Source organism: Bos indicus x Bos taurus, chromosome 16 (assembly GCF_003369695.1).
Source record: "Bos indicus x Bos taurus breed Angus x Brahman F1 hybrid chromosome 16, Bos_hybrid_MaternalHap_v2.0, whole genome shotgun sequence".
In the NCBI taxonomy this organism is placed as follows: Eukaryota; Metazoa; Chordata; class Mammalia; order Artiodactyla; family Bovidae; genus Bos; species Bos indicus x Bos taurus.
In genome coordinates, this window is record NC_040091.1 from 60,368,871 (window position 1) to 60,396,424 (window position 27,554).

Genomic DNA, 27,554 nt, shown 5'->3' on the forward strand with positions numbered 1-27,554 from the left:
AAAAGAGGGTTGTCTTTGGTCTAGTCTTCTCTGCTATATCCCCAGCACCTAGAATAGAGTTTACCTAGTACACAGCACCGGAGAAGGCAATGGCACCCCACTCCAGTACTCTTGCCCGGAAAATCCCATGGACGGAGGAGCCTGGTGGGCTGCAGTCCATGGGGTCTCGAAGAGTCGCACGCGACACTGAGCGACTTCCCTTTCACTTTTCATTTTCATGCACTGGAGAAGGAAATGGCAACCCACCCCAGTGTTCTTGCCTGGAGAATCCCAGGGACAGGGGAGCCTGGTGGGCTGCCGTCTATGGGGTCACACAAAGTCGGACACGACTGAAGTGACTTAGCAGCAGTAGCGACAGCAGTACATAGCACAAGCTCAAAATTTTATTGGGTTAATGATTCTTCATGTAAATAACTTATTTTTTTGGTGTCTTCAATCATCCTTTTTTGGCAGAAGTTGCAGGATTTGGGAACATTTTTAGATGTTTAATTGCAATTTCGAATTTAACAAAGAATAAGTGGAAGGCCATTTATTGTTGTCACTTCATTTCCAGCAAGACATTTTCATTTATATTGTCTTCAAAATATTTTTTCTATTACTTGTGAGAATGGGGAATAAATGCAGCTGGCTATTATGTCTTTACTTCCTCTTATTTAATATTTTAATCTTTTTATTAAAAATAACAATGTTACCTTTTTCTACTAAGATATAACCCCACAGTTATTCTTCTGACCAAAACTGTGAACACTATGTACAATGAATTGATAAATGCTTTCTCACTACATAACAGGATTTCTGCTTACCCTGAACTAAACACTCCAGGAGACAGTGGAGGACAGAGGAGCCTGGCTGCTGGAGTCCATGGGGTTGCAAAGAGTCAGACATGACTTAGCAACAGAACAGCAAACAAAAAACTCATGTACAAAAATTATCTTATTAAAATAGCTGCTTTACTTAGAAATCCAGTGTCAAGAACATTAGATTTCTAGACTGAGGCCTAATAGGTATTTAAATTAATGCCAATATATAATTGGCATTATAATTTTGTATATATCTGTCTTCCCTAATATATGGCAAATTCCCTCAGGGTGAAAAATACTCTTAATTGAATTCATATATTTATTAAGTATCTATTCTGTTTCAACACAGACGTTTAATAAATACATGAATTAATGAGTCTATTCTTTGTTCTCGGAGAAGGCAATGGCACCCCATTCCAGTACTCTTGCTTGGAAAATCCCATGGACTGAGGAGCCTGTTAGGCTGCAATCCATGGGGTCGCTGACAGTCGGACACTCGATAACAATTGGACACTGAGTGACTTCACTTTCACTTTTCACTTTCATGCACTGGAGAAGGAAATGGCAGCCCACTCCAGTGTTGTTGCCTGGAGAATCCCAGGGACGGGGGAGCCTGGTGGGCTGCCGTCTATGGGGTCGCACAGAGTCGGACACAACTGAAGTGACTTAGCATAGCATAGCATAGCATTCTTTGTTCTAATCATTTCTTCTCTTGTTCTCTTTCGATTCATTGAATTCCTCCACAGATCTCAAACTCCCACAATAACTGTTTAACATTCAGAGTTCATGCTTCCTCTCGGTATTAGCAGTCCAGCAGTTCCCTTATGATATTAGTGCAGTCTACCGTCTCTATGTCACTTCTTTTGTGCCACCCTTGGGTTTGGAAAACATCTACAGCAGAATATCTGGTTCGACAAGGGTTTAGCTTTACCTCACAGTTGGTAAGGAAAGTTGGTTATTTGTCAGGTTGCTAAGTGTGGGAGGCACGTATGGCAGAGCTAGGATTATGTACCCTTATTACCTAGACAAAAGAGGGAAAACCCTAAAAAAATGTATGTTTTAATGCTAAAGTTACTATTCCTCTGATCCTGCGTAAGCTCATGATTTTGAAAACCATTCCTAAGTTCTTCAAGCATTTTTAATTACAAGATGACACAGGTGGTGCTAGTGGTAAAGAACCTGCCTGCCAATGCAGGAGACATAGACATGCAGCTTCAATCCCTGGGTCGGGAAGATTCCCTGGAGGAGGGCATGGCAACCCACTCCAGTATTCTTGCCTGGAGAATCCCATGGACAGAGGACCTGGTGGGGTACAGTCTGTGGGCCTGCAGTCTGGGACAGGACTGAAGCAAATTAGCAGCAACAATACATGTACTAATGTATTGAATCTCCTGTCTTTTTAATACATCCCCCCAAATCTGTTTAACAATCTGTATCCAAGTTTCTATAAAGTTAACTGTCCTCATAACTGTTTTAAAGAGCTTAATATTTGTATCAATATTATCACTATAATATGAATTTTATTAATACTACTTGTATAGTTTTATATCCTTTAATCTATTATATCCTTTATTATATCCTTGAATCTATTATATCTTTTCATCTATTACAGTACTTTTCCTGTTACATATTAATAGAGTAATATAATAGGTACCTTATAAAGCACTAGTTAAAACCAGTAAAAGCCAGATATTAATCAAGTATCAACACTTCTCAGCATTTTGTCAGAGAAAATTCTCACAAATTTTCCAAATATACTAACTCAGGCTGACAAGGGAGAACATGCTTTTAATTTTCCCTAAGATAAAAGATTCTTTAAAAAGTAGCATCTCTCATGTTGCTATTCCTTTAGTTTCTTTGGCTATATTGTATATAATTAAAAAAAAAACAAAACAGAAAACTAAACGAGAGCTTCCATCAAGCAAAAACCTAGGTGATTCTAAAGCATGTAATTACTCGGGTCTGTGACCAAATTTATGGACTATTAGTGAAAACACGACATCATTAAGATTTCATTAAAATGAAATATGTACCCAGTTTGGACAATGAGTTGCTCAAAAACATTCTAAAGTGATTTTAAATACTTGAAAGAGTAAACACCTTTGTGGCTCAGCTGGTAAAGAATATGCCCACAATACGGGAGACCTAGGTTCGAATCCTGATTGGGAAGATCCCCTGGAGAAGGGAAAGACTAGTACTCTGGCCTGGAGAATTCCACGGACTGTACACCATGGGGTCCCAAAGAGTCGGACTTGACTGAGCGACTTTCACTTCACTTCAAAATTTTCAGGCCCATTCACTGTAACTGCTATCCAAACTGCAAATTTTTAAGTCTAGTCACTAAAATCAATTATAGAAAATCGTCCGAGAAGGCTGTGTGTATGTGAAGGCAAGATTAACCGATTTTTCAATAACATTCCCTCAGTGTGTCTAACTTTAGATATTTGCAGATTTTCCACACAGAAGTGAAACAAATGGCTTTGTCATGCTTTCTTATTCAGTAAACTAAACGCAGAAAAAACCCTGTATCAAATGCAGTGTATCAAGTCATGCTCAGAATCAAAGTGAAAATAATGGATCACAACTGAAAATTACAGTGCTGTCTTTAATCAAAGTATTTGTTGATTTCTCACTGTCCATAACACAGCACTAACAAAGTCTCTGAACAGTGTTGCTGAAGTACAGCCTTTATACGAAATCAGGAGTAATACTGGTTGCTGCGTACGTTTTGTAAATGGAAATCCACCCAAGTAAGCCTGTAGATGCGATTTCGTACACTCAACGAGACTTTTAAAACCTAAAACTGGTAAACTGCCTTCCCAAGGAACTTGAAACTAAAATTTTCTCCAGGGAAAGATGACACCTGCGCATATGTCTTATCAGCCCTGCAAAGCGACACTTGGAAAGGTACGGCGAAGGCAGGAGTCGATCAAAAAGGCTGCGGGAAAACTGCGCAACAGCCTGGGGCTGAGGAGCGAAACCTCCACCCGCGTTTCACTCCGCCTTTCCCAGCTACGCTGTGCTGGGGGCCCGACCCAGCGCCTCTTGCGAGCAGGCAGCAGTTGCCAGGAGCAGCTGGACTGTGGACCGGCAATTTGCCCAGCCACTTGTCCCTTCTCCGTCTTCCCTCCCTCCCTCCCCGAAGGCCGAGGACAGCGACGCCTCCTCGCTCTTCTCCTCCTCTTTAGTGCCTTCAGCCAGGAGGCGGGAGTGACCCGCGGCAGCTGACCCAGCACAGGCACTGCCTCTCCCACAGCCCTCGGAGCACACCATGGGCCCAGAGGCCGGTTTGCAGCACAGCAGCGACGACGCAGGCGGCAGCCCCGGCGACGCTCAACTGCCTCCCTGACCGCCGACACCACCGCCCTTCACTCCCGAAAAACGATCGCCACCAACGGCAGGAGACTCTTAAGGGCACCGCAAAACACCTTCGCGATCGACTCAAGCTACGTCAACAACTATGGCAGGCGAGGGGCAGCGGGCGGAGCCGGAGAGAGAAGGATGGGCGCTGTACGTCACGCCCAGGGCTCCGCTACGGGAGGGAAGGCCCCGACTCGCCCCTCAAAATGGCGGCAGCGGTGACGTGCCTGCGTACGGAACTCCTACGCCGTCGCGCCACGGCCGGCGGGAAGTGAGGTTCTCAGAAGAGCCGCCCGAAGTGTACGGCGACTTCGAGCCCCGGGCGGCCAAAGAAAAGGCCCGGGTGGGAAGACAGATTCCGCTAGAAGGGTTCCGTCCCGATTCGGCGAAAGAGGAAGTGAGAGAAAGCGCCTATTACCTTCGGTCTCGGCAGCGAAGGCAGCCCCGACTCCACGAAGCCGAGGAGATGCAGACGCGGAGAGCCGCTCTCCTCCAGCAGCAGCCGCACTCGCCGCCGCCTCCGCTACGACCCTCTCCGGTTACGACCAGAAGAGGATTACGGGACTCCCATTCATCCGAAGGTGAGACAGTCGGAGGTAACAGTGTCAGCCGCGAGTCAGGGAGGGAGTGCCGTGGGCGGGTACGCGTGAAGGGTGTGCGCTCCCTGGGCGGGCGTGTGCCTGCCTTGAGCTCATCCCCTCTGAGCTTCTCCGGGATGGACGTGAGCCCCCTCCTCCGGGCCGCCCCGTCGGCTGGCGGGAAAGTGGCAGGGCGGGGGGGGCCGGAAGGAAAGGCGGTCGTGCGTAGTGACCTGAGCAGAGTCGAGGAGCCGCGTGCTTCCCTGGGCATCAATTTAGAGGTGTCAGGAAATTGCCTGTTTTCTGCAGGCCTGCACTTCGGGGCGGCGAGTTAGGCAAAAGGCAGGACACTGAATCACTCAGAGTTCAGTTTCACATCGGTTTCAAATTGGTTCTCTCTACCCTGCGGATGTTTCTGCCTAAGCCACTTCCATTTCCTCCTTTAACTCCGAGACCAGAAGTCCTTCAATGAGATTTTTGGTCCTCCTCTAACCTTCCAGTCTTTCCCGGTCACTATCCAGGTGGGGAGAAAGGAAGGGGAATTTCGTGAGTGGCCGTTTTGAGGACTAGCGTAGTTGATGAATTGATTTGAGATCCCACCCACATGTTTACACTGAAATGGGGTCAAGGCAGTCATCCTGAACCTGAAGCTTCCCAGTGTGTGATAAACTTGAACTGATCGATCTTTCTCTAGTGTGGTGGTCTCTGCCAGAAATTCGCATATTGGGGACCGTCAGTGTAACCTCAGTAGTTAAGTAGTAGCGTGACAAAGCAAGACTTTAATTAGTTTTCATCTAAATGGGCCACAGGGTTACTGAGAAAGTGATTGTGTAGTCTTAGAAAAGGCACAGATGAATCAACGCCGGTAATGCATCCTTTGCCACACTGCCCCTTCTTCCCCATCTAACACTGAGTCACAGATGGAGTTTCATGTTGGCTCCAGGTAGGGCACCTATGAGGTAAAACCAAGGGGTTTGAATCATAATGGGATTACGTAGTTGGTGATAGACCATTGGTGGATACGATGAAGAGGAGGTGGATTTTCAATTTAGAGCTGGGTAATAGACTGCACATTGCCTGCTGATGCCTAAAATGTGGACACAGAAGTGTTGATGATTTTGGAAATTATGTTAAAGATATGTGAGTTACTGTTGGGAGTAGCAATGCAAGACCGTTTAACCCCTATACATGTTTTATCTCTCTCTTAAGGTTATAAACTTGTGAAGACAAAGATCCTACATATATATTTGAGGGACCATGTTATATTTCAGTGTTGATCTTCTTTCTATATCTCCAATAGCTAGAAGAATGCTTTGGAAGGCAAAGGGAATATGCTAAGTTGTATTGACTCTTCCACACAGGCCGGTGCAATTGTATAAGCTAGTTTTTTTTTTTTTTTTTTAACACACAAAGGATTTACTTCTATTTTTAGTAAATCTATGAGAATCTACACGTTTTTCAGTCTTCCTGTTTAGTCCATCTTTTAAATTTTCTAGAGTAATATTTCTATATTTATTTTGTAAAGCATCATTGGTGAGTAGTTTATTTTTATGTTGTCCTAAAGAGTAGCTCTTACTAGTTCAATTCCCAAGTTTTAGTAAACCTAATTTTTTGTTGTTTAGTGTCCCCTAAGTCGTGTCTGACTCTTTTTGCCACCCTATGGACTGTAATGCACTAGGCTCTTCTGTCCATGGGATTTCCCAGGCAAGAATACTGGAATGGGTTGCTATTTCCTTCTCTAGAGGATCTTCCCTACCCAGGGGTCAAACCCGAGTCTTCTGCATTGGCAGGCAGATTCTTTACCACTGAGTCACCAGGGAACCCCTTAATTACACATTTCTGAAGGGATTGAAACTGAGTGGGCCCCTGTGAGTCTCCCCATTGTTTGGAGGCAGTACGCCAGCCATTATGACCTTCTCTGAGTTCCAAATGGCAGGTTCCAACAGTTGCTAATCAAGGGAAGAACAACCAAGAAGTCACCTGATGCAAGATTAAAAGGCCCAGATTAATCATCAGGATTAGGAGACTGACCACCTGAGATGAGAGTAAGGGAGTGCAGACCCTGCTCACACCCGTATCTTGTCAGACACCCCACCTTTGACCCACTTATAAAAACACTCGTGAAGTCCTCCGGGGATGGGACACGTAGTTTTTCAAGGCAGAAGCCTGTGTGTCTCCCTTTGCCTGGCAAAGTAGTAAAGCTATCCTTTTCTGCTTCACTCACAACTCTGTCTCTGGGATTTGATGTGGCACCCGTGCACAGAGAGACCAAGTTTTCATAACAGAATGAATTATTTGCGTTTCTATTTATATATTGCTGTTAATATACATAATCTCTACTCACTTTGCATATTGTGAATTTTACAATTGTTATGTCTATTCTTTAGAGGATGAACCACCTTCACAAACTGTTTTAAGCCAAACGGTCACAAAGAAAGCTATCAGGAGAACACAAGAGACTCCAGGTAAGAAGAGTTGAGTTTGTTTTTTTCTAACCTGTCAGCTTTTTTTATGTATAGATTATAGCCTATAATTATTGGGTTATTGGATTATTGGGTCAATCAGGGGTCCCAAATCATACCTCATTCAAAGTTTCAGTGAATCTTATTTTTAGGTTGTTAAATTGTTAAATAGTAGCATTTGTCAGGATAGATGTACCCACTTTTTTGGTGAGGAAACTGGAGCTCAGAGTAGCTGACTTTTCTCTTAAGATTGCTTGCTTTGTAACTGAGCCAAATTCAGACCTAGGCTTGTCTTCTCCAAAGCCCCTTCACTTGCCCCAAGTACCTCACTGTCACTCTCCCATGGAATAATTAGCTGCTCAGTAAAGCTTGTTAAGTGTTGAATGAATAAGTGTCATGTAAAATGGATTAAATGGTCTGCATAGTAAAATCATGATACAATATAATCAATCTCAATTTGATACTATATTTTATTAAATCTAGGATCTCATCAGTTGTAAGATACATCCTCTTCTTGGGCTTCTCTGATAGCTCAGTTGGTAGAGAATCCGCTTGCAATGCAGGAGACCCGGTTTGATTCCTGGGTCGGGAAGATCTGCTGGAGGAGGGATAGGCTACCCATTCCAGTATTCTTGGGTTTCCCTGTGGCTCAGCTGGTAAAGAATCTGCCTGCAATGCAGGAGACCTGGGTTCTAACCCTGGTTTGGGAAGATCCCCTGGAGAAGGGAAAGGCTACCCACTCCAGTATTCTGGCCTAGAGAATTCTATGGACTGTATAGTCCATTGGTCACAAAGAGTTGAACACAACTGAGCGTCTTTCACTTTCACTTAGGAGGAAGAAATGCTGCCAGTTAAGGGTAATGTGCCTTAGATTGTATAATATATCCCAATTTTAGAGATGTTAAAGTATAGAACTGTTTGCATCTTAGTATCAAGTGGCATTAGGCTACATTTGATAGTCAGATCAGATCAGATCAGTCACTCAGTCGTATCCGACTCTCTGTGACCCCATGAATCGCAGCACACCAGGCCTCCCTGTCCATCACCAACTCCCAGAGTTCACTCAGACTCACGTCCATCGAGTCAGTGATGCCATCCAGCCATCTCATCCTCTGTCTTCCCCTTCTCCTCTTGCCCCCAATCCCTCCCAGCATCAGAGTTTTTTCCAATGAGTCAACTCTTCGCATGAGGTGGCCAAAGTACTGGAGTTTCAGCTTTAGCATCGTTCCTTCCAAAGAAATCCCAGGGCTGATTTCCTTCAGAATGGACTGGTTGGATCTCCTTGCAGTCCAAGGGACTCTCAAGAGTCTTCTCCAACACCACAGTTCAAAAGCATCAATTCTTCGGTGCTCAGCCTTCTTCACAGTCCAACTCTCACATCCATACATGACCACAAGAAAAACCATAGCCTTGACTAGACGAACCTTTGTTGGCAAAGTAATGTCTCTGCTTTTGAATATGCTATCTAGGTTGGTCATAACTTTCCTTCCAAGGAGTAAGCATCTTTTAATTTCATGGCTGCAGTCACCGGCTGCAGTCACCATCTGCAGTGATTTTGGAGCCCGGAAAAATAAAGTCTGACACTGTTTTTCCACTGTTTCCCCATCTATTTCCCATGAAGTGATGGGACCGGATGCCATGATCTTAGTTTTCTAAATGTTGAGCTTTAAGCCAACTTTTTCACTCTCCTCTTTTACTTTCATCAAGAGGCTTTTTAGTTCCTCTTCACTTTCTGCCATAAGGGTGGTGTCATCTGCATATCTGAGGTTATTGATATTCCTCCCGGCAATCTTGATTCCAGCTTGTGTTTCTTCCAGTCCAGCGTTTCTCATGATGTACTCTGCATATAAGTTGAATAAACAGGGTGACGATAGTAGCCATTTTAAAACTTATTTTGAAAAGCAAGGGAAAGGATTAAGTTCAGTTATTAATGCATAGTATCCTTTGCTTTTTGGTTCTGTTTATTTTCAGTTTGCTTTTCTTGATATTAGGAAATCCACAATAATAATGACTGTAGCTATTGAAACTGATCATCCGTGGCTTTTTTTTTTTTTAACCCAAATCCTGACTTACTTCCTTACCCATTCCTGCTAATAAGATTTTGCTTTGTAGTTTAAACTATTCTGTTTAGCGTAAATAAATATCTGGTTAAGGATCAATTCCAAATAACACACCCTTTATGCTTAATTCCTTGAACAGCCTGTGTTCCTGTGTTAAGATTAGAAACTATTTTAGAAAAATGCTTTGAGTGATAGGCTCTATAATCACATTTTTCAGGCCATTTGAGAAAACTATATTCTTGAAATTTTATTTACAGTAGCTTCAATTACATGACGCTTATGCCTAGAAAAGCAAAAGTTTCTCATTTTTAAAATCTACAGCAAAAATAAATAATATCTACAATAAATTTATAAAATTTATGGGGTTAAGTAAATTGATACAATGAAGACAGTTGAGCACCAGCCTATAGACCATACAGACCATTATAAAACTATTAAACAATAGAATGTCTCGTACAGTCTTTTGGGGTTCACATTAAGCTTGTATTTTAGGACTGCTATTGAGGTACATGGCTGCGTAATGTTGTGCAAAGAGCACTGGACCTTGGTCATATTAGCTAGCCATGTTGACCCTCAGGCCTTTATCTGTATGACTTAACGTGTCCTAACTCACAAGCTCACTGCAAAAGTGAAACAATACTTGCAAAATCACTTAGTATACAGTAAAACATATGGCTATAAGGTGGGGGTTTTTTTTTCCCTCACGGCACTTTGCAGGCAGTGTGAAGTTCATAAAATTTTGCTTAAGCATTTCTTTTTCTGACAAAGCTCATGCTATGGTTGATAATGCAAAAGACAAAACATTTCCCAATGTAGATGGTAGATTGATGGAACTCATGCACATATTACCTGGAATATATTGTGCTACAATATAACTAGACATAAAGATATGTGCATTTTGGGGAGATTTGAGATACTCTGGGTTCTTTTACTATAAAAGGTGCTTTTAAAAATCATACTATATCTACTACTTGTCTTGCTCCTCTGTCATTCCTCTTAAAAAAGGAGAATGTTTAGGAAAGTCATTAAATGAACGCTTGTAAAGTCCGTCTTTACAAGCTTTGTAAAGTACTGAATATTCATTGGAAGGACTGATGCTGAAGCTGAAACTCGAGAACTTTGGCTACCTGATGTGAATAACTGATTTATTGGAAAAGACCCTGATGCTGGGAAAGATTGAAGGCAGGAGGAGAATTGGATGACAGAGGATGAGATGGTTGGATGGCATCACCAACTCTGTGGGCATGAGTTTGAGCAAGCTCCGGGAGTTAGTGATGGTTAGGAAAGCCTGGCTTGCTGCAGTCCATGTAAAGAGTAGGACACAAATGAGCAACTGAACTGAATTGAAAGTCTGTCTAGCAGAGGAATTACTTAAACAGGAGTCAGTTTGATGGAAAACTACTTTAAGTACAAGTTTAAGATAGGCCCTTCCTTGTTTGAGGGAATATTAATTGGTACAACCACTATGGAAAACACTAGGAGGTTGCTTAAACCTAAAAATAGAGTTGCCATATAATCCTGCAGTCCCACTCCTGGGCATATACTAGGAGAAAACTCTTAATTCAGAAATATACATGCACCCACAGGTTCTTAGCAGCACTGTTTACAATAGCCAAGACATGGAAGCCACCTAAATGTCCATCAACAGATGAATGGAATAAAGACGTGAAAGTGGTGTGTGTGTGTGTGTGTGTGTGTGTGTGTGTGTGTGTGTGTGTGTATGTGTGTGTGTGTATGTATACACACACATGTGCAAAATGGAATAATAGTCATAAAAATGAATGAAATACTGCCATTTGCAGCAACATAGAAGGACCTAGAGGTTATCATATTAAAGTGAAATAAGTCAGAAAGAGAAAGACGTATATATAGTATCACTTGTACATAGAATCTAAAATATGATACAAACAAACTTATTTACAAAACGGAAACAGATTCACAGACTTACAGTTACCACAGGGGCAGGAGGGTAGAGGAAGAATAAGTTAGGAGTTTGGGATTAGCAGATATAAACTACTATATATAAAATAGATAAACAACAAAATTCTACAGTATAACGCAGGAAACTGTATTCAATATCCTGTAATAAACCATAATAGAAAAGAATATGAAAAAGAATATATATATATATATAGAACTGAGGAGAAGGAAATGACATCCCACTCCAGTGTTCTTGCCTGGAGAATCCCAGGGACAGGGGAGCCTGATGGGCTGCCGTCTATAGGGTCGCACAGAGTCGGACATGACTGAAGCGACTTAGCAGCAGCAGCAGCATAGAACTGAACCATTTTACTATACACCAGAAACTTAATAATACAACATTGTAAATCAACTGTACTTCAGTTAAAAAAAATATATAGGCTCTTCCTCCTCCTTGTAGAATCACAGACTTTCAATTCAACTCTGGTGTTCAAAATCGTGGTGTAATTGTATGTAGGACCACTGGTGTGGTCTGACAAAACTTTATCCAAAAATGTCCTTAAAAATGATGACCTATACCAAGGGACTTCCCTGGTGGCTCAGCTGATTTAAGAATCCACCTGCACTGTGAGAGACCTGGGTTCGATCCCTGGGTTGGGAAGAACCCCTGGAGAAGGGAATGGCTACCCACTGCAGTATTCCTGCCTGGGAAATCCCATGAACACAGGAGCCTGGTGCGCTCCATCTAGTTGCATGGGGTTGCAGAAGAGTCAGACATGACCGAGTGACTAAACAACATTTCGTCATGAACATTTGATTCTCTGACTGCTGTAATTACAGAATTCATTCATTCTCCAGATGTTTATTGAGCACCTACTGTATACTAGTTCCGTTGCTAGATTCTGGGGGTGCAGTGGTGAGCAAGAGCAGCAAACAAGGGAAGGAGATTGCTACGAAAGAAGAATCCTTGTTATTTTATTCCCTAATACCCCTCTCTGCTACTCTCTGTCCTTCAACCCCTCTTACATAGGGCTATGTATTTGGTAGAGCATACAAGAAAAGCTTAAATGAAAAGATGGGGTCTGAAATAGTAATTGGTATCTATAGATTAAAGTTGAGTTTTAGGTTTTAATTAAACCTGCAAAGGATGGGAATATAGGGGGAAAAAAAGAGGAAAGTCATTGTAATAATAAGAGTAACGGACATATGTGGTATTTCTTTTTAAAGCTATTTATGTAAGTTCTAAATATGTGTTATGTAGAATGCTAACAACTGATACATTGCATAGAATCTTAGAGCTGGAAGGTTTAGGAGAGTCATGTACTCAGAGTTTCTATCAGTGTAGGTGTCCCTCTGTTAACATCCATTCATGCATTGTTGATCATCTGCAGTGATGTGGAAATCACTCCCTCGCCATCAGTTCTGTTTTGGAGACAGCACTAATAATTTGGTTGCTTTTGTTTTTACCGTTGAACTAAAAGCTACTTTGCTGTAAATTTCTCTTGATCTTAATTCTGCCTTTCGAGCTACATAAAATCAACTTAAGTACTTCTCTATATCTCTGTCTTTAAAATGTACAAAAACATGCTCAATAAGTATTTTTAGAACAAATAAATGGATGTCCCTTCAGGATTTCTCTTCTTGATACTGTGAAGAGGAAATGGGGTTAAGTCAGTTTTATGAGAACAAACATAGGCAGCCAATATAGTGGAGAGGGGTCAGTGATAGCTGGTTCAGAGCATGGTTTTTGCACTTCTCACGCAAAGCCAAACATACTGCTTTTTTTATAGATACAAATGAAACTAAGTGTAATATAATCCAAATTTAAATATAGATTGGGTTTTATATTATGTTGTGCGAGGCTCTTTGAGGACATACACCTTGGATTTCTAGGCCAACATTAACTTATTATTTAATGGGATTGGCTTCCTCATTAACCCTGTGCCATTGAACTGTAGACAGTCTGAAATAAATTATGGCTAACGATAACATATTTTTTTAAATTAGAGCTTGTATTTGCTGAAACACACAGGGTTAAATAATTGGAGGGAATGTATTATCTCTTAGGAAGTTAACCTTCAAATCAAAGTTTAACATAAATAATCCACAGTGAGGGTATGCCACAATGGAATAGATAATTGAGTTGGTGCTACGGTACAGATTTTGGTTCTTAATTGAGACATTTAGAAGTTTTATTTGATGTTCCTTTCTTTTTATACAAATATGGTCTGGTGAGAAAAACTGCCAAATTTTACATCAAACCCATATGTTTTTCATGGCAGCAAACCTTTCTCTAGTTCATTATTGTATTCCCATACTTAGCATAATGGAGAGCTCAGAAAAAAACTTTGCTGCCTAAATAGGTGATTGTATAATAAATCGAATATGTTCGAATTTTATATATGTATTTTATTTTTTTCTCTTCCCATATTAGTGATGAGTGAAGATCCTCTAATCAGCCTGCGTAGACCTCCTCTAAGAAGCTCAAGATCTGGTAAGAGATTGTTTTGTCTGTTGGTTCAGCTTTCTCATATTTTTAAATAGGGTACTTAACATGTATTTATTGGAGAAGGCAATGGCACCCCACTCCAGTACTCTTGCCTGGAAAATCCCATGGATGGAGGAGCCTGGTAGGCTGCAGTCCATGGGGTCACTAAGAGTCAGACATGACTGAAGCGACTTCACTTTCACTTTTCACTTTCACGCATTGGAGAAGGAAATGGCAACCCACTCCAGTGTTCTTGCCTGGAGAATCCCAGGGACGGGGGAGCCTTGTGGGCTGCCGTCTATGGGGTCGCACAGAGTCGGACATGACTGAAGCGACTTAGCAGCAGCAGGAACATGTATTTATATAGTTCAAAATTCAAAATTTCTATAAATATTCGATGGAAAGTCTCCCAGCTCCCTTCGTTGTTTGTCCACCCAGTTTCCTTAAGCAACCAGTGTTGTCAGTTTCTTAGGCAGTCTTCCAGAGATATTTTATGGAGATATAAGGGAATTCATGTATAAATCATCCTTTCCTGTCTTTTTTAACCCACATTTTAGCCCAATAATTACTCTTTTCTGTACCTTGTTACTGTTGATTTTACTTAAAATATATTGAGACATCCTTCCATATAAGTGTATAAAATAATTTCTTCATTCTTTTTTAGAGGTTGTGTCCTTGTATGTTGCTATGATTCTTTTTGTTAGCAAAATGGTTTTAAATTAATGTCAGGGACTTTTTATTCTTCCCAGTATAATGCTAATAAAAAATTGAAGACTGAGGCTTTGTGGCTCAGGGCTATAAATTTTTCCTGCCTTAACGGCATTTCTTCCCTTGTGGCTCAGCTGGTAAAGAATTCGCCTTCTATGCAGAAGACCTGGGTTTGATCCCTGGGATGGAAAGATCCCCTGGAGAAGGGAAAGGCTACCCACTCCAGTATCCTGCCTGGAGAATTCCATGGACTGTATAGTCATGGGGTCACAAAGAGTTGGACATGACTGAACAACTTTCACTTTAAGACCGTAGAAGAGTATTGCCCTTAAATTGATTTCATGACTATGAAAGAAAACTAGGAATGTCATTCCAAGAGATCTACTTCATTTTTAGAGTTTCCCAGCCCATAAGGGTGCTTTATTGTGGGAACTAAAAAAGGAAACATTTACCTTCACATGAGGTTTCTACTTCTCAGTTATTCTCTTTTAAAAAGAGTTAGGTTGTTTTTTTGTTTTTTTTTTCTGATAAATGACTGTCCTTTTAAGTGATAAAAATCTGTTAAGGTTTTGATGATGAACCTGTGGTAAAGAACCATATGATGCATTTCCTTTTAAGCACTAATCATTTTGTTGCTATCTCTCTTACAGATTCGGCACACAAAACAAATGGAAATGCTAAAATGAGTGAATTAGGTTTGTTTATCTCTAATTCTTATAGGTTCTCTTTGAGGCTTCAAATTAGCAGTAGAATACAGGAGTACTTTCATTTGGTCACTGGCTTGAAAATATTACTTTGTTCATTATTTCAGCTTGAGGGACAGTGTCTTTATGACCAATAGCCTTGGTTTTTATTCTCTGAAATTATGTTCTTTGTTATATTATTAAGTTCACGTAAGAAAATGCATAACCTATATTTTAGTTTTTATTAGCAGTTGTTAACACTATCGCGAGAAAAAAGATAACAACTTACCAATTAAGTTTTTTCTTGCTTTAGAAAGTGAATTGGAAATTTTTCTGTAGTAAGTTGTGTCCTTTGCCATGTTTGTTGAAGTGGTTTATATTCTTTTCAGGATTTGCCTTGATATAGGACTTGAGCTACCAAGATCTGTGGCTTTAAGTGAACTTACATTGATTGTGGTTGGACTTAGTCTTAAGTTACAAATTTTCTAAATTTGGAGATGAGTCAAAGGAGAGAAGCTTCATTTTTCTTTATAAATAGTTGCAGCTTGGTTTAAATTTGTCTTCCACTTAAGCTCAATTTTTTTTAGAGACTTCAGAATTTATAGTGTCTGGGTACTGAAAATGATCCTTGTAGTATGCAGCTTATCATTTGTACTTTTACCTACCAGCTTCTCAAATGCTCTATGTAAAAACTTAAAAAAGGATTTTTTTTTTAAGTCATAGAGTCTTAAATAGAAGCAAACTTGTAGATGAAATAATCTAATACTTTTCTGTTCTTTCTATGCTAGATTTAGAAATTATTTCTGTAAGTACTTTATAATAAAAACTAACTTTACAAAAAGTACTTTCCAGCTTAAAGGAAATTTCTGTGAGATCAATAAAGAATGACACCCCTTTTTTTTTCCCCAATAGTAATGCTAGTAAATCTTGAAATGTATAAAATGGCTGTTCATGGAGCTTGAACATTTGTGATATTTCCAGACTATTCTTTATTCTCTTCTTGCTGCGCCACTCTCTTGTTCTCCAAAGCATAATTGGCATTGAATAGTAAGGTATCTATACCGGGGATCCCCAGAGTACAGCCTCTGAGTAAAACCTGACATGTGGTCTTGTTTTTATACAGCCGGTAAGCTAAGAAAAATTTTTACATTTTGTGGAATAAATATATATATGTATACACACGCATATGACAGAGACCTTATGTGGCTAGAGAAGCCTAAAATATTTACTATTTGGTCCTTGATGGAGAAAGTTTACCCATCTCTAATTGCATTAATGGCAGACCTAAAGACAGCAAATCACCTAAATTATCATTTGTTTTAAGAATAAATTCAGAGAGTTAAATAACTGCCTGGACATAGATATATGTCCACACATAGATTGAACATTCCACACTAGGTTTTACTGACAACACAAAAAGGAGACACAGTGACTCCTGTCTTCTCTTTGAAAAAGCATGATCGTCTCACTTTTGAATCTTCATGCCTTTGTCCCCAGACATAACACAATTATGAAGTTTGTATTTCCTTGAATACCCTTCACGCCTCACACCAACACATTCCATAAATCTCTTGGAATAAGAAAGCCTATAGTAGAAATATCCTGGGACTTTGTATTTTTCTTTAAAACTGACCAGACAAAAGAAAGTGAACAGGAAGTGATACAGATAATGGTTGATGTTCACCAGAGGAGGTGGTTTTAAGTGATCTGTTTTTTATAACAAACAGAAAGACCTTAAACTTCTGAAAGTACCTTTTCCTAATTGGTTGAAACTGTTAGAAACATGACATCTCCTTAATAGCACATTTAATTACTGCTATTTGTCTAAAAGCCACAGCCTTTGTAATTTTTTTTAAATAACCTTTTTTTGGTTAGGATATTATTGCTCCAAATAGAATTCTAATGTCTTGAAAGTTTTCACATGTGTGTAGGAAAGAGTAATACTTTAAAAAAAAAAATTTTTTTTTTAATGCTTTAACTTCCCCCATGTAGCAGCCAAGAAGTTTAGAATAAAGGAAGCTGAATGACAAAAGAGGGAAATGAAATTAAAAGCTATATAGTCATAGATACTGCTGATTCATCATCAAATTGTATTTGGATATTTATCTATACATTCTTTGCCGCTTGGGTAAAAAAATTGTTATAAGCATTAACATAGTGGTATATGCATATGGTAGAGAAGAGCCCTACTCTGTGGAAGAGGTCAGGAAGGTTTAATGGCGATGGCATTAGAATTTTGAAGGATGCAGAACAGGCAAAATGAGAAGGAGAGTTATAAATACTACAGTTTGTCTTGTAATAGAACGTCACTCTTTTACGTTTACAGTTCAGGCAATGTGAGAAACTCTTCTACGTTAGAAACAACACTCAGAGTAACTGCAGCTCCTTGAACTATTTTGTGGTAAATGATTTTCAGAATGACATTCTCAGTTGGTAGACTTGGGTTTCTAGAGTGAGAACTATGTTTTAAAATGTGTATATAACCAGGACAAAAGCCTATTACAGTGAAGAGTATGTGTCAACTATATAAAATGTATTATTGTTTAAGGTGTCTTAATTCATAAAATACTGCTGGATTATAAGGCACAAAATAATACTGATTTTGTTTTTAATGATGTTACCATGATAGCCTTGCTTGACAAATTATTATTTATGTCTTACATAGTGCTGATAAATATTTACTGTTAGGAACATGGAATTCTAAAGAAAGGATTTTTAGACCCTATATTAAAAGTCTTAAAAGTGTTCAAAAATAGATTAAATCCATGATTTATTTAATACTTCATATTAAAAGTATTAAAAGTAAGTGCAGAACTCCCTTATAGAAGCTGATTTAAAAATATTTCTAAATCCTTCATTGTGCTAATTAAAACTAATTGACATAACTAACATAAACTGAAAGAAGGGAGATTGAACTGTAGGCAACCTGGTATAGGAAGGATTGATTATTAGTTAATTTGCTCTAGACAATTGACACAGATTTGCAAAAGTATTGTGGAAATATATTTTATCAGGATGAAAAAAGAGGGATTACTGTACTATTTGTTTTTTCTGATAGTTTGGTGAATGAATGTAAATTTTCAACATACTTTTATTTCCATTAATACAGATTCAAAAATCAGTTCAGCCTTAAATTTTGCTACAACAAATAATTTTTGAACTATATAAAACATAATGCCTCAATATAAATGTGATTTTAACAAAGCTACTGTATTACATTTAGGTATTGTTGAAACCTCTCATTTTAGAAAGAATTCACTTTTCAGCTTTCCCCGCATTCATTCATTTACTCAAAAAATTACTGACGGAGACTTTTTAAAAGGTTCCACATGTAAGGAGTTTGGAAGTCAACACTTTAGCCTAATAACAAGTCAAAAACTGACAACTGAAAAATCAACAACTCTTCTTAGATCCATAAGAGAGGAAATGACACAGGTCAAATCACTGCCCCCAAGGTTGGAGAAATGGGCAAATACAGGAAGTCATAGCTTGCTGGAGCCGAGACTCACAAGTGGAAGCCTCTGCGGGAGGTAGTGCAGGGTAGGAAAACCTGAACTGCAGTTAATGAATTGTTGGATGTTCTGTGTGGACAAGTCTGAAGAGTTAAAAAATTTCAACAGGACCCAGTCTATGGCGGGCCCCTACTGTGTTGTGAAATTTACCTCCAGAGGCTCAGCCAGGCTCACATTAAAAAAAAAAAAAAATCTCTTCATACTTCTGCAAGGTAGAGGGAGAAAGGCAGCATTTTGAAACATGTCAGGATATTCTGTTCTTAACAAGACAAGCCCTCAAGGAAATCTCCTTAACTGGAGCCTGTCCGTCTAGTCAAGGCTATGGTTTTTCCAGTGGTCATGTATGGATGTGAGAGTTGGACTATGAAGAAAGCTGAGCGCCGAAGAATTGATGCTTTTGAACTGTGGTGTTAGAGAAGACTCTTGAGAGTTCCTTGGACTGCAAGGAGATCCAACCAGTCTATCCTAAAGGAGATCAGTCCTGGGTGTTCGTTGGAAGGACTGATGCTGAAGCTGAAACTCCAGTCCTTTGGCCACCTGATGTGAAGAGTTGACTCACTGGAAAAGACCCTGATGCTGGGAAAGATTGAGGGCAGGAGAAGAAGGGAACGACAGAGGATGAGATGAGTGGATGGCATCACCAACTCAATGGACATGAGTTTGGGTGAACTCCGGGAGTTGGTGATGGACATGGAGGCCTGGTGTGCTGCGGTTCATGGGGTTGCAAAGAGTTGGACACAGCTGAGTGGCTGAACTGAACCGAACTGAACCTACTATATCAAAGCCCAGCTGACTTGAGAGATGGGAAATAAACCCAACTCCAGACAATTCTGAGCTCTCTATTTCACCTAAACAGGAAGGGGAAAATCTTTGAACTGTTGTGAAGTTCATGGTCTTGAGGCATGAGCTTACTAAAAAGTGGACACCTAGAGCTGGAAGATATTTCCCTTCTCCCAGGATACTGCCCCTCGCTGAACACCTTACCACCACTTTACTAAAGACCTATTTACAGCAGTATTCTTTTTACCCAGTATATCAAGAAAAAATTATAAAACATGACAAAATGCAAAAAAGCAGTTTGAAAAGATAGAGCAGTATCAACCAGATATGGCATGGATGTTAGAATTATCAGATCAGGAATTTAAAACGACTATGATTAATATGGTGCAGACTCTAATGGATAAAGTAGGCTACATGCAAGAATAGATGAACAATGTCAGCAAAGAAGTAGAAATCCTAAGAGTCAAATGCTGCAGATAAAAAAACACTAACAGAAATGAAGAATCTTGATGGGCTTATTGGAGTGGACGTGGCTTAGACTCTCTAGCAATAGAATATCAATAGCATTCTCAAAGAAATGATAATATATGATATGATTTATTAGCTAGTGCTATGATGATAATAATACAGCAATATGTAAATGTATCAAATCAACACATTATATACCTTACATATACACAATGTTAAATATCAGTTATATCTCAATTTAAAAAACAGAATCCTTAAAAACCAAAAAGCAAAGAGAACAATGACTAAATAATACAGAATATGCTAGACTGTGCAAAAGCTACAAAAGGTATAACGTATGCATACAGTGAATAACAGAGAAGAAAGGAACAGAGAAAATGTTTGAAATATTAATGACTGTGTGCTCAGTTGCATCCGACTCTTGGCTACCCCATGAACTATTGCCTGCCAGGCTCCTCTGTCCTTGGGATTTAGGCAAGAATACTCGAGTGGTTGCCATTTCTTCCTCCAGGGTGTCTTCCTGATCTGCGGGATTGAACCTGCATCCAGTGCGTCTGCATTGCCAGGTGGATTCTTTGCCACTTGAGCCGCCTGGGAAGCCCAGTAATGACTAAGAATTTCCCAGGTTAATGTCAAACACTAAACTCAGATCCAGTAATCTCACAAACACCAAGAAAGATAAATGCCAAAAATAAAAATGCCCTTAGGCATATCTTTGTTAAGCCACAGAAAGTCAAAAGTCAAAAAAAAAAAAAAAAAAGAAACCTAAACAAAGCCTGAGGAAGACAACACGTGACCTGTAAAGGAATAAAGGTCAGAATTACATCTAACATCTCAGAAAGCATGCAAGCAAGAAGAGATCAGAGTAAAAGATTTAAAGTGTTCAAAGAAAAAAACCCACCAACCTGGAATATTGTACCATGCAAACCTATCCTTCAAAGGTGTAGCCTCTGCCCAAGTTAACTAAGAAAAAAAGAAAAAGAAAGAAGGAAAAAAAATGGAGGGGAATAAAAGGTAGGATGCAAGTTACTAATGTCAGTAATTAAAGAGGGGACACTGTATATCCTATGGAAATTAAAAGGATAACATGGGAATATTATGAACAACTTTATGCCCACCAATTTGATAACCTAGATGAGATGTAACTGATTCCTTGAAAGATATAATCTGCCAAAACTCACTCGAAATAGGTGATCTGAATAGCTCTATATCTCTTAAATAAATTGAATCAACAATTAATAACCTTCCAAAATAGAAAGCATGAAACCCAAGTGAGTTTCTTAGTGAATTCTATCAAACATTTAAGGAAGAAATTATGCCAATTCTCTACAGTCTCTTGGAGAATGGAAGCAGAGGAAGTACTTTCTAACTCATTCTGTGAGGCCAGCATTATGCTGATACCAAAACCAGACAAAAACAGTAGAAAAAACTATAGACCACCAGCGTCAGAAACACAGCAGTGTGAAACATCCACCTTTGTCTTCCCTTCACTCCATAACCAGTGAAAAATCCACAGCTTAACAAAGATGTCTCTGCTAAAAGCAACAGGATGCTGGAGAGTTCCACACATCTGTGCATCTACAGATGGGTGAAATGTAACACTTAGTGGAAGGGGAACTGAGGTAATAGTGGAAATGGGGCTGCGATTTGGGTCCATTGATGGGAACAGCAGAGCCCAGAGACAGAGAACCCAGAAACAGCAAGAAAGGCTATACGCATGACTCGAGCGAACCAACCAGCCTGGCACCCAAGGCCACAAGTAACTGGTCGACGGCAGCAGTGGGGCCTGGGATCCCAAAAACCCCAAATAGCAGCACCTCAATAGCTGCTGAGGTGCCCACATCCACATCACCTCCCATTCACAGTGGCAGAGCCTGCAAACCTTATAACAGACAAGGTAGAGTTGTCTGTGTGACTCCAGTCCCTCTGCCCCCTCCATCATCTTCCCTCATGATGGAGCTTGTGTCTCCGGGGATCCCAGATGCAAGGAATGGAAAGAGCCCACCATCCTGGTGATGACAAAGGCTCTAGCACAAGCAAGGAGCTATGACCCTGGTGGCACAAAAAAACTACAACAAAGGCACAGTCACACCTCTTACAGAGAAGGTGGAGTCTGTAAAATGCCATTCAGATAGATGTAACCAGTGGCAGCTCAGGTAAGAAAAACAAAACCCATGTGATAGTGCCACCAACTGGAAAACAAAGGAGTCTTAACTGCTAACCTATCATTTAATATCAAATGTGCTTACAGAGTAACAGTTCATCATCAAACAACACGAAGAACCACAGTAACAGTATACCACAAAAAGAAAATAACAGATCTCCAAAAACAAAAAGTCATGAAATATTGTAATCTGTTAGAGAATTAAAAAGTTATCATGAAGATACTCAAAGATATAATAAAGATATAATACTCAAAGATACTCAAAGATATAATAAAACTTAGTTTAATGAGCTCACTGATAAAACTAATGGCAGAAAGACTACCTTACCAAGACATTAAAATTCTGAAACAAATTCTGGACCTAAAGAACACAATAAATAAGATGAATTCATTAGAATGAGAGCAGACCACATGAAGAGAGAGTTCAGTTCAGTTGCTCAGTCGTGTCCGACTCTTTGCAACCCTATGGACTGCAGCACGCCAGGCCTCCCTATCCATCGCCAACTCCCAGAGCTTGCTCAAATTCATGTCCATCACGTCGATGATGCCATCCAACCATCTCATCCTCCATCGTCCCATTCTCCTCCCACCTTCAATCTTTCCCAGCATCAGAGTCTTTTCAAATGAGTCAGTTCTTTGCATCAGGGTGGCCAAAGTATTGGAGTTTGAGCTTCAGCGTCAGTCCTTCCAATGAATATTCAGGACTGATTTCCTTTAAGATTAACTGGTTTGATTGCCTTGCAGTCCAAGGGACTCTCAAGAGTCTTCTCCAATACCACAGTTCCAAAGCATCAATTCTTCAGCACTCAGCTTTCTTTATAGTCCAGTTCTCACATCCATACATGACAACTGGAAAAACCACAACTTTGACTAGACAGACCTTTGTTGGCAAAGTAATGTCAAAGTAATGAAGAGAGAGGTAGTGACGTCTAGATAGAAATCTAGAAGTGATACAAGTAGATGAGAAAAGAGAAATAAGATGTTTTAAAAATGAAGGAGTCCTAAATACTCAAAATTCAGTAACAGTATTTTAAAGGCAGCCAGAGAAAAAATGGTGACCTACAAAGGAACCCTCATTAGGCTATTGGTGAATTTCTCAGCAGAAACCCTATAGGCCAAGAAGGAATAGAATGACATTTTCAAAATACTGAAAAATAGAAACTGTCACAAAAGAATACTCTATCCACCAAAGTTACCATTCAGATATAAAGGAGAAAAAGACTCTCCCAGACAAAAACTGATGGAGTTCATCAACACTAAACATGCCTTGCAAAATATATTGAAAGGGGATCTTCAGCCAGAAACAAAGTGGCCAAAATGTGCAAAACTTTGAGCAGATAAGTAGATAAGTAGAGCCAGAAAATTACAACTGTCTATCAAAAAAGGTTTTTAAACCATCTTTTATCACATAAAGATTAAAGGGAGAAAAAAGAAGAATAAATAGAGCTATCTCACTTTGATAACAGACTCACAACTTTAAAAGGGATAATTTAAGACAACAAAAACATAAAAGGAAAAGAGGAAAAGGACAGAACTTGTATAGGTGAATGAAGATAAGATGCTATCAACAGAAAATGGACTATTTTAACTGAGATATTTCATGCAAAACTTAGGATAAACATTAAGCAGAGACACAAAACATGAGAGGAACCTGTGGAAAATATCTTAGAAAATCACCAAACCAGAATGGCAACAGAAATACAAGGAGAAACAATGAAGATATAGATCAACCAGGAAAAAAAAATATATAATAGTAGTACTGTCCTTATCTCTCAGTAATCACCATAAATATAAATGGATTGTACTCACCAGTCAAAAGACACAGAGTGGCTGGATGGGTTGAAAAACAAGTACATGTTGCCTCTAGACCTCGGCTCTAAAGAGGCTAGAACTCTAAACATAGGCTAGAAGTAAAGGCATGGAAGATAATACATGAAGCAAATAGCAGCCAAAAGAAAGCTATCTCCATACTCATATCTGGAAAAATAGACTTCGAGCCAAAAAAGGTAGCAAGATGTAAAAATGAACAGTATATAGTAATGAGACAACCCATCAAGAAGACACTACAATGATTATCATATTTGCATCTAACATAGGCACACCAAAGTGTATTAAAGCAATTGTTAGCAGACCTAAAGGGAGAAAGCGACAGCAACATAATAATAATAGGGCATAACACCTCACTTTCATCAATGAGTATATCTTTCAGATGAAATTCAACAAGGAAACACTGACTTTAAATTAAACATTAGACCAGATTGATTTGATAGATTTTTAAAGAACATTCCGTCCAAATGCAGCAGAATATGCTTTCTTCTCAAGTGAACACAGAGCTTTCTCAAAGATAGACAATATGTTGTGGCATAAAACTAGTCTCAGTAAGTTTAAGAAGATTGAAATCATATGCATCCTCTCTGATCACAGTGGAATGAAACTGGAAATCAACTACAAGAAGAAAACTGGAAAAGTCACAGATATGGAAACTGTTTGAACAACTATTGGGTCAATGATGAGACAAGTGCAAAATTTAACAAGTGAGATTACATCAAACTAAGAGACCTGTGCACAGCAAAGGAAACCATTGAGAGAATGAAAAAATAACCTACTGAATGGGAGAAAGTTTTTGCAAATGATATATCAAATATGGGGTTAATATCAAAAATATATGAAGATCTCATACAACTCAAAAATTAAAAAACCCCAAACAACCTGGTTAAAAATTGGACAGAGGAGCTGAATAGATGTTTTTTTCTAAGAGACATACAGATGGCTAATAGATTCATGAAAAAATGTTCATAACTGGTTATTAAGGAAATGCAAATCAAAATCACAGTGAGATATCACCTCACACGTGTCAGAATTCTCAAAAAAGGAGAGATAAAGCAAGTGTTGGCAAGGATGTAGAAAAAAGGGACTCCATACATTATTGGTGGAAATGTAAATTGATACAGTGACTGGAAGACTGTATGAAAATTCCTCAAAAAATTAAGAATAGAACTACCATATGATCCAGCTTTCCCACTCCTGGGCATTTATCCAAAGCATATGAAGATACTAATCTGAAGTGATATCTGCATCACCGCTTACCTCCATGATCATCACAGCATTACGTACAGTATCCAAGATATGGAAACAACCCAAGTGCCTATCAACAGATAAGTGAATAAAGAAGATGTGATGTATATATATACATACACAGACACATATATATAACATATATACAGTGTAATATAACTCAGTAATAAACAGATGGCATTTTGCCATTTGTGACAACGTGTATGGATCTTGAGGGCATGATGCTAAGTAAGATAAGTCGGAGGAAGACATACATGTGATTTCATTCATATGTAGAATATAAAAAGCTAATATTTAAAATAAGTGAACAAACCAAACAAAAGTAAGCATGTAGATATAGAAAACAAAGTATTGATTATCAAAAGGGAAAGAACAATGGGGAAGGGGAAGTAGGTAAAGGGGGATAAAATATTTGACTGTGAGCACATAGATGTAGATATGTAATGCTGTATGCATGAAACTTATAGATCAGTGTTACTTAAATATTTGAAACTGTTTTACAAACTACAGACTAATATTTCTCATGAACACAGACACTGAAAGTACAAGAAGAATACACTACAACCAAATAGGATTTATTCCAGGTGTTCAAAGCCTGATTTAACATTTGAAAATCAACTCATATAATCATTAACAGAGTAAAGAAAAATCATACAATAATATCAATAGATGCAGAAAAAAGCATTTGATAGAGTCCAACACCCACTCATGATAAAAAATTAGGAATAGAGGTAAACTGTCTCAACTTGATAAAGACTATCTGCAGCAACTACAGCTAACATCATGTATAATGGTAAGGAACTGGAACCTTTTGTACTAACCTCAGGTACAAGGCAAAGATGACTTTGCTCACCACTTTTAAATATCAGGCTGGAAGTTCTAGCTAGTGCAGTAAGAGAAAAGGAAATAAAAGGTATAGAGATTGAGAAGGAAGAACTAAAACTGTCTTTATTCACAGATGATATGACTGTCTATGTAGAAAATCCAAAAGAATGGACCAAAAACCTCCTGGCACTTACAAGCAGTCATGCAAGTTTGTAGGATACAAGGTTAATACACAAAAGTCAAGCAATGTCTTACACACCAGCAATGAACGATATATTTGAAAATAAAAACAATATAATTATCATTAGCATATCCCACAATGTAATACTTAGATATAAGTCTAACAAAATATATATAAGAACTATATTTTTAAAAAATACAAAACTTGATGAGTAAAATAAAAGAATTACTAAGTAAATGGGGAGATGTTCCATGTTTATGGATAGGAGGACCCAATGTTGTCAAGATGTCATTTCTTCCCAACTTAATCAGTAGCTTCAATGCAACACTGAACAAAATCCCAGCAAGTTAACTCACGGATATCAACAAATCAGCCCTAAAGTTTATGTGGAGAAACAAAAGACCCCAAGTAACTAACAGAATACTGGAAGAATAAAGTAGGACAGAACTCCAAGCTAAACTAAACCTAAAGCTAGAATAACTGAGACAATGTGGTATTGTCAAAACAGTAAACAAATACATCATTGGAGTAGAGTACAGACCCATAGGTAGAGCCATATATAGTCAACTGATCTTTGACAAAGGAGTGAAGGCAATGTAATGGAACAGAGAGTCTTTTCAACAGATGATACCGAAACAACTGGACATCTACATGAAGAAAAAAAAAAGAATCTGCACATAGACCTTAACACCTATCACAAAAATTAACTCAAAATAGATCATAGACCCAAACGTAAGCAGAAAGCTATAAAACTTGTAGATTACATAGAAGAAAACCTAGATGATCTTGGATTTGGTGATGCCTTCTTAGGTATAAACCAAAAGCAGAATCCATGAGAGAAATAATTGATAGGCCAAATTTTGTTAGAATTAAAAACTTCTGCTCAGCAAAAGACAGTGTCAAGGGAATGAGAAGGTAAGCTATAGATTGGAAGCAAATATTTGCAAGTGACGTATTTGAGAAAGTACTGTTATCCAAAATATACAAAGAACTCTCAAAACTCAACAGTAAGAAAACAATTTAAAAATGGGTCAAAGAGCATAATAGATACCTCACCAAAGAAGTTAGATGGCAAACATAGGTAAAGATGCTCTCCATTGTGTGTCATCAGGGAAATGCAATTGAAAACAATGAGATACTACTACTACTACTACTACCACCACTACCACCAGTCCCTTCAGTCGTGTCCGACTCCGTGAGACCCCATAGACGGCAGCCCACCAGGCTGCTCTGTCCCTGGGATTCTCCAGGCAAGAACACTGGAGTGGGTTGCCATTTCCTTCTCTAATGCATGAAAGTGAAAAGTGAAAGTGAAGTCGCTCAGTAAGTGTCCGACTCTTCGTGACCCCATGGATTGCAGCCTACCAGGCTCCTCCGTCCATGGGATTTTCCAGGCAAGAGTACTGGAGTGGGGTGCCATATACACTTAATACCAAATGCTGGTATGAATATGTAGCAACAGAAAGTCCTGTTTGTTGCTGGTGGGAATG

The 27,554-nt window shown here is 39.1% G+C and overlaps 2 protein-coding genes across 5 annotated transcripts in view; one reads left to right on the forward strand and one right to left on the reverse strand.

Annotated features, from left to right (window-relative positions):
* The window catches only part of LOC113906816 (torsin-1A-interacting protein 2-like), a 44,573-nt gene extending 39,913 nt beyond the window's left edge, over nucleotides 1-4,660 (reverse strand). The window contains exon 1 of the mRNA XM_027565474.1: nucleotides 4,579-4,660. The gene's annotated coding sequence lies outside the window, so the exon portion shown is untranslated. The remainder of the gene's footprint in view (nucleotides 1-4,578) is intronic.
* Nucleotides 3,853-27,554, forward strand: part of TOR1AIP1 (torsin 1A interacting protein 1) — a 45,757-nt gene continuing 22,055 nt past the window's right edge. The window contains exons 1-4 of one of the 4 annotated variants that reach the window (XM_027565469.1): nucleotides 3,992-4,741; nucleotides 7,126-7,203; nucleotides 13,615-13,674; nucleotides 15,027-15,071. In XM_027565469.1, coding sequence (XP_027421270.1) covers nucleotides 4,261-4,741; nucleotides 7,126-7,203; nucleotides 13,615-13,674; nucleotides 15,027-15,071 — 664 coding nt within the window. In that variant the 5' untranslated portion in view covers nucleotides 3,992-4,260. Of the gene's footprint in view, nucleotides 4,742-7,125; nucleotides 7,204-13,614; nucleotides 13,675-15,026; nucleotides 15,072-27,554 lie in introns of all 4 variants that reach the window. The other 3 variants (XM_027565467.1, XM_027565470.1, XM_027565468.1) reach the window with 3 other exon arrangements.